This window comes from Bombyx mori, chromosome 13 (genome assembly GCF_030269925.1).
Source record: "Bombyx mori chromosome 13, ASM3026992v2".
Classification (NCBI taxonomy): Eukaryota; Metazoa; Arthropoda; class Insecta; order Lepidoptera; family Bombycidae; genus Bombyx; species Bombyx mori.
In genome coordinates, this window is record NC_085119.1 from 13,118,237 (window position 1) to 13,130,269 (window position 12,033).

At 39.8% G+C, this 12,033-nt stretch overlaps 1 protein-coding gene across 1 annotated transcript in view; it reads left to right on the top strand.

Moving 5' to 3' along the window:
* LOC101741533 (protein O-mannosyl-transferase Tmtc3) overlaps positions 1–11,245 on the top strand; it is a 139,612-nt gene extending 128,367 nt beyond the window's left edge. The window contains exons 4-12 of the mRNA XM_004927966.5: positions 896–995; positions 1,717–1,832; positions 2,549–2,766; positions 4,019–4,223; positions 5,196–5,459; positions 6,242–6,727; positions 7,267–7,453; positions 7,910–8,190; positions 9,389–11,245. Of these exons, the coding sequence (XP_004928023.1) occupies positions 896–995; positions 1,717–1,832; positions 2,549–2,766; positions 4,019–4,223; positions 5,196–5,459; positions 6,242–6,727; positions 7,267–7,453; positions 7,910–8,190; positions 9,389–9,694 (2,163 nt within the window). The 3' untranslated portion in view covers positions 9,695–11,245. The remainder of the gene's footprint in view (positions 1–895; positions 996–1,716; positions 1,833–2,548; positions 2,767–4,018; positions 4,224–5,195; positions 5,460–6,241; positions 6,728–7,266; positions 7,454–7,909; positions 8,191–9,388) is intronic.
* Positions 11,246–12,033: the final 788 nt, after the last annotated feature.

Sequence of the window (12,033 nt, forward strand, 5' to 3'; positions counted from 1 at the left end):
GAATCTCGTAATAGAATACTATAATTAAGAAGCCATGAAGTTTTTGACTTATCAATACGTCCAGCTCTATTTTTATATTTAAATTAAATAGATGCAATTTATGAAACTAGCAAAACTAAGCTTCAGATAAAAACTCTCTTCATTTTTGTCTAGTTTAAAAGGCTTAACTCCACATGTAAGCTTGGATTACTCAGAACGGAAAGCCCGAAAGAGTTACGGACCTAAAAATTAATTTAATGTTAGAAGATAAATGTTAGAAGGTACAATTTGGCTACGATTTTAATTTATCCTAAATTATTCTATATAACGTATTTTAATTGTAAGTTATTATATACTTACAAAAACTGCGGATGAATCTTACTAAACAATCCACACAAAATTGTTGAAGAATATTTAGGGAATGAACTAGTGCTAGGAATGAAATAAACTAGCCCTCGAATGAACTGACCCGTATTGTGAGATGTTCCCATCCGCTAGAAGGACGACTGCTACAAAATACAATTGTCGACTTTATTAACTGCTGATCAGAACTCATCTTGCTTTAAGAGTAAAAATCTGTAGAATATAATGTGAACTTTTAAACTACAAATTCAATAACTAAGAAAAGTCATTGATTTATTATTGTTCATTGATATTTTATTGAAAAAAAAAAACGCTTATCGCCCAGGGGTGATATCTCTCAAATGCTACTTTCTTGAACCATTTCCACAAACACATTAATTACATCAATATACGCGAATCGTTTTTGTGTTTCTTAAAACACAGGTACCTAAAAACTATAATATAAACCAAATTAAATAATTTGAATATACTCTAATAGTATATAAATATAGCTTATGACTATGAGAGAATTTTTAGAACAGAATAATGTAATATGTTTTATTGTATTTCGCAGGTTACGGGTGTAGTGGGAAGAGCCGAGATGTTGTCATCGCTTTTTTTCCTCGGAGCGCTCCTTTGTTATGCCAAAGCTGCTAATAGGCGAAGAAATACAGGTGTTTATTATTGACGATTGAAAACTAAGGATTATATTTAACCTATCACCAAGTTCTTGCTGGTAATGTGAAACCCGCCATTCTGCATACTTCCACCGCCAAAAATTCCATTTTAGAGGAAGGGATCCCGAATCCTGATCACGCATGAGCCAGTCACTGTCGACGCCCTAGACATGTCCTTACGGATCCATCAGATTCAATAACCCTTGCATTAGACACATTTAGCTCACTCATAACACTAGGGGGAAGGACCCCCCAGTAACCACCGTACTCATCGAACTCGAGTCGTCGAGAACGTCGAGTTCCATAAACATCAGCCCGCTGAGTTTCTCGCCGAATCTTCTCAGAGGGTCGCGATTCCGATCCAGTAGTAGATTCATTCGCGAAGCAGCTACGGTCGGGTAGCTGTTCGCAAATCCCGCCCTTCTTGGCTGACCCCTTACTCGCCCACCTGCCCTAGTAAAACTGGAAAGGCCTCCGGGCCACCACTAATCTCTCAAGCATAAAAAAGGAAGGGATAGTTATTATGTTAGTCGTTTCTTAGCCATTTGCGCTCTTGGCAAAGTGGTCGTGGTCACTAGTTTGGGTGGGAGTACGCTTCACCAGATGTCGCCATTCCTCGCGTACTGTGGCCCTTCTTTGACGGGATCGTTTAGAGCTGCCTACATTTGGTCTTGTACCCTCAATCATGCCTTTACTAACCAATGTGTATTTCTTATAGATTGGCGCTACGTGGCTGCGTGCACTGCATGCGTGGGCATCGCAATGCTATGCAAGGAACAAGGCATTACTGTTACCGGAGTGTGTGTGGTCTACGAACTATTAGTCGCACAAAAGGTAAAACTATGTCATATACAAAAGTTGGAATTTAAAGTACGTATCAAGGGGAGAAAGGCTATTTGTTTTAAGCGACATTTTGCTTAATACGCGATATTTATCTTTGTAATTAAAGAAACGTTTTATTGGGTATTAGCATCAGCAGTTCGACGTTTTTGATTGAACTTCAATTGAAATTCATCATTCAAATAAGCTGAAGAAGTTTTTTGTCACGATATTTTTTCCAAATTTTACACTTTAAAACTCTCCTGTAAAGTTGCAAAAATTTCTCTTAAACCACTCTTCATTATATTAATATACAAAAATAGGCAACGCAGATCCATCAGGTTTCAATAATTATTGCGATAGATCACACAGGTTCATGTGTGTTTTTTTCATTCTCCAATTTTTGTCCAATATTGTGTTATAACGTAAACTTCATTTTATATTTTGTTCCAATTATTTGTTTTGTTTTAAATTATTATAGAATTTGTTTCGAGTAGCTTGTGCATATTTCAGACATGCATTGAAATTTTTGCGCGTTTTTTATACCATTCTTTTTTTACGAGATCATTATTTTCTTTGAATAAGCTAGTTGACAAATAAATATTAATTTGAACTATATCTATAGCTTTAGCGATTTAAAATTGTTGACCGTTAAATGGTAACCGATATTCTGAATCATGTTAACGTGAACGTCATTCAATAAATGAAGGCCTCTGAATATTTATTTGCAGCGTCGAAGCGCCACCGGCGAAAGCCGCTGGTCGTGGATGGACGCCTGGGGTAAAGGCTCCGGTTGGGGTTGCGCCTGTGGCGAGGCTGCTCGAAGGGTCGCCACAGTTTGTTGCGCTACGTTAGCGTTGCTGGCCGCGAGGTTACACGTTATGGGCGCTCAGCTGCCAGTGTTCACCAGATTCGACAATCCGGCCGGAGCGGCACCTGGTCCGACTAGGTAAGACTAAAATTTTAAGCATTTAAATATTAGTGATTTAAAAAAAAATGCTAAGCATGGAACGTTTCCAGTTTTTTTAGACGACGACGACGGTAGATGACGTAGGTAGGCATGTGGCCCACCTGATGGTAAGTGATTACTGTCGCCCATAGACTTCAGCAATGCCAGGAGCAGAGCCAAGCCGCTGTCTACCGTTAAGTACTCCACAAGCCTCGTTTGAAGAAGGATATGTCATAGCGCTCGGGAAACACCGTGGAGGGGAGCTCATTCCAAAGCCGGATGGTACGTGGCAAAAAAGGCCTCTGGAAGCGCACTGTGGATGAACGCAGTGGCTCCAGGTAGTACGGATGAACTCTACTCCGGTGGCGGGCGGTGCGATGGTAAAAACGAAATGGTGGTATCATCTCAAACAATTCCTCAGAGCAGAGTTCAATACCATGAAGATATTTCAGCTCAAGTAGAAACATATTTCGATCCCCGTAATGACCACTCAAATCATAACAGGAGCGTCTCTTGCGGCGGTCATCTTCGGAACAGATGATGGCATCTTTTTCTTTATTACTTAGAGTAATGAGGGTCGAGGGTAATGGATGGCTTTGACAAGCAGTTTAGTGTACGGAACGACCCGGCGGTGCTGCTGAGCTACATTAATTTTACGAGCGTCTTCATTACCCGCTCATTGTTTCAGGTTCGGTTTTATTTACAGCGAACTTTGCTCAACGATGAACTAGCGATTGAACTATTTTAAAAGCCAACAAACATAGTCGTGCTCTTTTGTTTTTAATTACAAAAATAAACAGACATTCTTATTTATACCTCGATATGGACGTTATTTGCGTATTATTAGTTTTTAATGAACATTTTCGGACGTGTTCTGCCACTTGAACTGATCGGTCCCTTTTTTTTTTCGTTTCTAAGTTAAAGCCTTGAGAGGCTATTTCAGCGTAACCTTAACTAGTAGGTGAGCTCGTGGGGTTCAAACCTGACGACGTTGCTAACACGAACCCTAGCAAGAGCCGTGCTTCGCAGAATCTACCACCGGATCGGAAACGCGACCCACTGAGAATATCCGGCGAGAAACTCAGTGGGCTGTGTCTGTGGGTTAATTTACTCTTCGAGTCCTTCGTCGCAAGCGACAGTTTCGACGAGAACGATGACCGGGTCACCGGTCTCCTGTTAAGTCGTTAGCTAATAAACGTCACAGCGTGAAATAATCCGATTAAGTAACACAGAATTTGCTTTTTCGTTTCAGACACTTGACCTTCGCCTATTTACCGGCGTTGAATGCTTGGCTCTTGGCATTACCCGAAGCCTTATGCTGCGACTGGACCATGGGCACCGTAGCTCTGGTCAAATCGTGGCGAGATCCTCGGAACGTCGCCACGTTGGCGTTAGCTGCAGTTCTCGTTGCCGCGGCTATTCATGCCTTGCGTACAAGATGTTCCGCCTTATCCATGGTGAGTGATCGAAGAGGAATCACTGTTTGAAGAGATAAACCAATAAATTTACAGTCCACAGGTATTTAAGCGGTTTTTTAAGTCCATAGAGACTGAGTCTGAATATCGCCACCCATATTGATACTTGAAGCACAATAAACGCTGTATTGTCTTTTTTTTTTTATTGCCCTTGTAGACAGACGAGCATACGGCCCACCTGATGGTGAGTGGCTACCGTCGCCCATGGACTTCAGCAATGCCAAGGGCAGAGCCTAGCCGCTGCCTAACACAAAAAAAAATGCATTCTCGTGTATGTCAGCTTCGCGGTAGAAACTAACATACTAGTACCGGCTCATGCTAGCCCAGTACGTCCTACGACCAGTACACAAGATTGGAATTAAGGGTAGAATCCATTAGAACAATAAGCTGAAGATACTTACTACTATTAGGGACATATGCTTGAGAATACTAAAGGGAGTAAGTACCTCAATGTGGTTGCGATCGTAAACGACACAGGATCTTCTGAGCAGTGATCGACCTGACTATTATGAGCGTCATAGCCTGGTGCGTACGGATTATTTAAGTAATAATGAACAAATTGTGTGGAATAACTACTCTTTATATCCCGGAGACGGAGCCGTGTTCAACAGTGGACCTGTCCCGATCCTATAAAAAAAATCCCAGGGCTCAAATATTTTCCATATAGAAGTTCATTTAAATATAATAATACAGTACCTGGCAATGAATATTGAACATCGACTTTTAGAAAGAAACGATCTGTTAATTTCGTAATCGTAGCTACTACCTAAGTGACGTCAATTTCTGTTCAAGTGCCGTAGTGTGCGGTCCTAATAGATAATTACAATTACTGTTTGACGTGCGACAGAGATAACGCTCCAAGAAGCCGAAATTAGCCGATTGTCCCATTCCAAAAGTCGATGTGCAGTATTTATCGCCGGGTACTGTAGTATATTTATTTTTCCCTATTTTCAGGGTCTGGCTTTGCTAGTCTTACCTTTCTTGCCAGCGTCTAACCTTTTCTTTCCCGTGGGTTTCGTGGTGGCCGAACGAGTTCTTTATATGCCTTCGATGGGTTGGTGCTTGTTGGTCGCACACGGATGGAGAATAGTCGCGCAAAGCCGAGCCAAACTGGCTGCGGCCGCTCTCATATTTCTCCTTCTGGCGTTCAGTGCCAAAACGTACATGAGAAACTGGGATTGGAAGACTGAATATTCCATCTTCGCCTCCGGGTTAAAGGTGGGTTTTTTTTTTACTGCCAAACGAAAACTAAACCAACAAAATACCTGATCATAAATTACTATAGTTAATTTTGGACATATTTTCAAAAGTAACGACAGGTTCCTGTACTTTTTTGGAACGAAGTTCCTTATCGCGCGTTGTGAAAGGGGGCTAGACGGAAAAAATTCTTACGAAAAGTTGTCACGACACTTTTTAGACCCGTCATTCTGACCAATCAACGTGTAGGCGCTTATCGCGTGACATTGCTCGTATCCGATTGGTCCGCGTAATGAGTACAGTTTCTCGAGATAGCGTTTCAACAATAGTAATTTAGTTCATAGTATTGTTTTTTTCTTCTTCATAATGCCGTAATTTATTATTATAACTTTAAAAAAAAATTACAATTCCTTCACTAATTAATCGAAAGGAACTTCGTTCCATCCGGGTGTCCCTTGACACCTCGGAAGTTTTTTTTTTTTTTATTGCATAAATGGGTGGACGAACTCACAGCCCATCTGGTGTTAAGTGGACTGGAGTCCATAGACATCTACAACGTAAATGCGCCACTCAGCTTGAGATATAAGTTCTAAGGTCTCAAGTATAGTTACAACGGCTGCCCCACCTTTCAAACCGAAACGCATTACTGCTTCACGGCAAAAATAGACAAGGTGGTGGTACCTGCCCGTGCGGACCACAAGACGTCCTACCACCAGTTCAGTACACTAAAAAATCTCAATTTCGTTTTGTACAATAGAGAGAAACATATTTTATTTGTATTGAATTGTATTAATGTTGTACAGGTAAATCGGTTCAATGCCAAATTGTACAACAACGTTGGACACGCTTTGGAAGCCGAAGGTAAATATTCCGAAGCGTTGGACTTCTTCAACACCGCAGTGAGCGTACAACCCGATGACGTAGGGGCCCATATCAACGTGGGCCGAACTTACAACCATTTAGGCAGATACCAGGAAGCCGAAGATGCCTACGTGAAAGCGAAGTCGTTGCTACCGAAAGCGAAACCCGGTGAATCGTACCAAGCCAGGATAGCGCCCAACCATTTGAACGTCTTCCTCAATCTGGCCAACTTAATATCTAAGAACGCAACGAGGCTGGAGGAGGCTGACATGCTGTACCGACAAGCGATCAGCATGAGGGCCGATTACACTCAAGCTTATATAAATCGAGGGGATATTCTGATCAAATTGAACAGGACAAAAGAAGCGCAGGAGGTTTACGAACGCGCCCTATTGTACGACAGCGGAAACCCGGACATTTACTATAACGTAAGCATCAACTCCTTGTGTATTTTTTATACAGTTGTATTCCTTGGAAGTGCTCTGAGGAGTTCTTCGAGATACTTCGGACAAGTCTAACCCCGAGACTGCTATGTTCCACAGTTGCAGGTCGAGAGTGACTCCGCTATGAACCGACCACGGCGTCTGATGATATTTCTTTCTTCAAAGGAGATATGAAAGGCTTTCAACTCAACCCATATCCATGAGTCAGGCTGTCATCAACGACCATAAAATAAATATAATTTAAAAACTCAAAGAATATGCCTTTAAAATAAATAAATATTTTCTATTTAGATGATCCTGGTCACAAATGTCCATTAAACAAATTATTGAACCGCCATCTGTCCTTGATACGACGTGTGCAAATTTTCAAGTGAAGCACACGTCATGAAGTTGTTCATAGTTACTTTTTAAAAATCCCTTAAATAAGAAACATATACACAGATGGATAGATTTCGTCTTAAAAACCTTTGTAGATTTTTTAGAACTATTATAGAATTAAAACGAAAACGTACATCTATTCGCAGTTGGGAGTTGTCCTTCTAGAACAAGGGAAGGCGTCCCAAGCTCTCGCGTACTTGGACAAGGCATTAGAACTTGAACCGGAACACGAGCAGGCTCTGTTGAATTCCGCCATACTCCTGCAAGAATTGGGAGCTGCTGATCTAAGGCATCTGGCCAGGCAGCGACTGCTGAAACTACTCGATAAGGACGGTAAGCTATTCGCCTTTTCTTAGTTTACTAACGATCACGCCACGTTAACTGGTCCCGTGCTAAGTTCGTAAAGACCTTGTGTTACAGGTACCAGATTACGGAAATAAATGTAAGATTTTTATTATACATATACATGTATATTTATTTATTTATTTATTTATTACACTTCATGTAAAATTTACATTGGCGGACTTAATGCCTAAGGCATTCTCTACCAGTCAACCAAAGGTAGTGCAGAGTAAATAGTGGTAGGTGCAATGAAATTTATATATATATAATATACATCGATAACCCTGGAAAAGACATTTTATATTTATCATACAAATATCAGAAACTCAGTGGACTGTGTCTGAGGGTTAATTTACTCGTCGATCCCGTCGCTTGCGACGAAGGTCTCGACCAGAACGATTACCGGCAATGGCGCGTTAAAGCAGGTCGAATATCAAAAATTTTCAGCTACCAACGAACGCGTGCACTTCAATTTGGGCATGGTGTGTATGGACGAGGGCGACGCGGAGTGCGCCGAGCGCTGGTTCCGGGCGGCCGTTCACCTCAAGCCCGACTTCCGGTCGGCGCTATTCAACCTGGCGCTGCTGCTCGCGGACCGCCGCCGCCCCTTGGAGGCCGCCCCGTTTTTGAAACAGCTCGTCCGACACCACCCGGACCACGTGAAGGCGCTCGTACTACTCGGCGACATTTACATCAATTCCGTGAAGGACTTGGACGCGGCCGAGAGCGTGAGAGTTTCTTTTATAATAACATTAACTCGTCTATGGTATTACAGATCAACATTTGTCAGAAGGAGTGGTACAGGACAAGAATAAAAGCCGACTATGTCAATTATTATTTTTACCGATGATGTTTTTTTTTTTTTGGAACGAAGTTCCTTATGGAACGATGCAGAGGGGTACCCTAACCGGGAAAAAACGTCCGTAACGTAAAATTTTTATTAGTAATGCACACAGTGTACGACATAACTTTGTAATAACGTACAAAAAATAACATATTTTTTTATCATTCATTGACGACGATCTCAGTGCGTTCGTTTGCGCAATACACCAACTCTTATGCAAACAATCGTGAATGAAGTGTACCACAATAAGTTCGCACGTTACCGAATGACCGTGAGTTGTTGCGAAAACTCCAGTTTTATTTTCTTTATACCTCGAATAGAACTTAAAATTAATATTTTTATAATGAGGAATTTCGTTTCTATCCGGTGTCCCACGACACCACACATCTTTTTTTATACAATATTTTGCATATTCACATTTTACTGGTGCTAGGAATTTTTCTGAGTCGCCACAGGTAGGAACCACAATTTTGCCTATTTCTGCCGTGGAGCAGTAATGCGTTTCGGTTTGAATGGTGGGGCAGACGTTGTACTGTAAAAACTGAGACATTGAAACCCATGTCTCAAGGTGGGTAACCACTTTACACTTGACCGTGAGCTCGTCTACCCATCAAAGCGAAAAACAAAAGAGTTTCAAGTGATACTAACTGTCATTAATTTGTTTATGTTTTATTTATTGCTTAGATGGGTGGACGAGCTCACAGCCCACCTGGTGTTAAGTGGTTACTGGAGCCCGTATACATCTGCAACGTAAATGCGCCACCCATCTTGAGATATAAGCTCTAAAGTCTCAAGTATAGTTACAACGGCTGCCCTGCCGTTCAAACCGAAACGCATTACTGCTTCACGGCAGAAATAGGCAGGGCGTACCTACCTGCGCGGACTCACAAGAGGTCCTACCACCAGTAAAAAAATATTATCCTAAATCGTAAAATAATCTTTGGATATTCGATTATAATGCGACTCTGGATATTATATTTTTAATTTTGTTTGGTAATACAAGAAGAATATCAAAGAAACTTATTAGGTAGCATGCATTTTGCTTAGAATTTATTCATAATTAATTTTGTTCTCGTATTCAGTGCTACCGTCGCATACTGGAGTTAGAGCCGGACAACGTGCAGGCCTTGCACAACCTTTGCGTGGTGGCCGTCGAGCGCGGGAAGCTCGCAGTTGCCGAGGAGTGCCTCACCAGGGCGGCAGCGCTCGCTCCTCACGAACACTACATACAGCGACATCTCGCGGTCGTGAAAGCGAGACGGGCAGCTAACACTTCTGTCCCCTCGAAGTCGGAACCGCCCGCACCCACCGCCACCACTGAGGTGCGAGCGAGATGGAACTACATCCCGCAGCAACCCCCCGATCCACACGAGACTGACGCGTCATAGCGATATGTTGATTTAACTGTGTAAAATGTAAATAGCGTTAACGTGTTTTAAGGCAACGTTACGCGTCGAGTCGCTTTCGGTAACAACTTGGAAATTTTATAATGGTCATTGAAATAACTTAAAATAGACTATCCTCTAGGAATTGTCAATGAGTGTAATGTTGCCATAAAATGCGAATGTATATTAGAAAAAAAATATCCACAAACACCAAGTACTTACCGGCCAAAAGGCCAATGTAACCTGCCCGATAAATTTTCTTCTTAGTCGCAATTTTGATAATCATCAGGGTAACTCCAGCTTAACTCATCTCTAACTCTGTGTTTCCTGTATGCTACAGTCTATTTTTTATATCTTAACATCTATATTGTGCTCGGTTTAAGATCAAATAAATCAAATCTCAATTACGTTTTATTTCCATAGACTAAGTTAATGCGCATTTAAAAGTAGATGTTTCATTAGGGCGTTTAAACGTTAACGCGGCTAAGTATGTTTTTTCTTTATCTATTTTTGTATTATAATTATGATTGGATATGCTATAATACGTAGAATGTGTTTATGCGAGCTTTCGTCACTAGCCTGGTTGGTATACGGATATATTGAGAATTACTTGTACATTAAATTAACATACATTTATAGGAGAGAAGCGAAAACTGAAGTGAATCTAGTCACAATGCAATCGACTTTATATTTTATTTCGGTGTTATTTTGTCAATCGTGATTAAATCTAAAATTTATTTACTATATTTTCACCAAAAAAAAAAAAATGAGAAATATTATTTTTATACTGGCAACACTGTCTATAATCCATGTTTTTTATAAGTTAAAGACATCGGCGTTACTATGCCCCTAATTTTTGTTCAAACATTTTTTTATAAATAAATGAGCAGTAAAACTATAGAAAATAAATATATAATGAAAAAAATGAACATCGCATTGTTCTAAATGCCCCATGCTTTTATTAGACGTTGGGAGTAGCGTTAGTACCCAAGAAATAGACCTGCCCACCAACTTGTAAAAATTATGTATTTAAAAATGATTTTCATTCAGCTGCCTACGTTACCATGTTGGGTAATCTATATGATAGCCTATTTGCCATTCATGTGCTAGTCGTGGACGTATATTGATCCATATTTTCAAAAAAAGTTCTCAAACTTTCTGCTCTAACAAGGCAACTGAATGTAAAATTTAAATTCTACTTTGGACTTTGTACGTCAGTTCTAACTCCTTCTACATTGTCTATATATATATATTTATTCGACAATCTAATAAATATTTTCATATAACTACAGTTGTATTTAAATAAATACATAAAAAAAAAAAAAAACGAAAGTGATGAACCGTTGTTAGAATTAGATGTGAAAATGTAACGTTGTTAATGTTTTAAGATAAATAACGTAACTTTTGTAAAAACTGAATTTTTTACAATGTCTTGAAACATTTCCGGTGTGAACTCTAGCGGGAGTTGGTGAATTCGTAAGGACCCCGAATATTATAAATTATTTGTCGTCAAAACGTTTATTTTTATAAAATAAAAGATGTTTCAAACTACAACTTGTCTTTTTGTTGCACCGTGTAAACGCGCCTTCTTCCTGGTAACCCGCGAAGAAGACTAACAGTCGCAATTAGGCTTAAATCCTTTTGTAAACATAGAACATATATTTAATCACATAAGTATGAAACATACGAAAAACGCTACGACTCAGCCAACAGAACCTCTATGTTTTACTATACTGTCTGTAGGTTTTCAAATAACTAGTGGTCTCCTAGTATAGTCGGATTTTTAATTAGACGAAGCTAGCTGACAGTAGCTAATGTCACTTTGTGAAATAATGTTGCTATATTTAAAGTAATAGTGATGCGTTCAGTTCTCGTTCAATCACAAATGAACAATGAGTGTGAAGAGTTAATCATTAATTTCAAACTATAAAATAGTATTATTTATATTTTACAATAAAATTGTATTAAAGTGCTCCAATATATGTTGCTAGTAGTATGTAACTACAATCAGCTTTTTTATTTTCAATACCTACCTATAATTGTTATATTTTATACATCTATAATTTCAACTATATGATGTATTGGAAATATGACAGTCTTACAAGCTTCCTCGCAGTGTTTTTCTTAATTAAAACACTCGGTATTCAGTACAGGTAGATACTATAGGAACATAATATTTCGTCGAAAACTCGTTGGTATGTACAAAGCACGCCTAAAATTCGAACCCCGTACCCGATATCGGCAATTCGGCACACCAACTGTTCACTAGACAATCGAGGCAATTTCATTAATTCAGGAGTTTTTTCAATCGTTCACTTTGTCACAACACTATTTTTATTTCA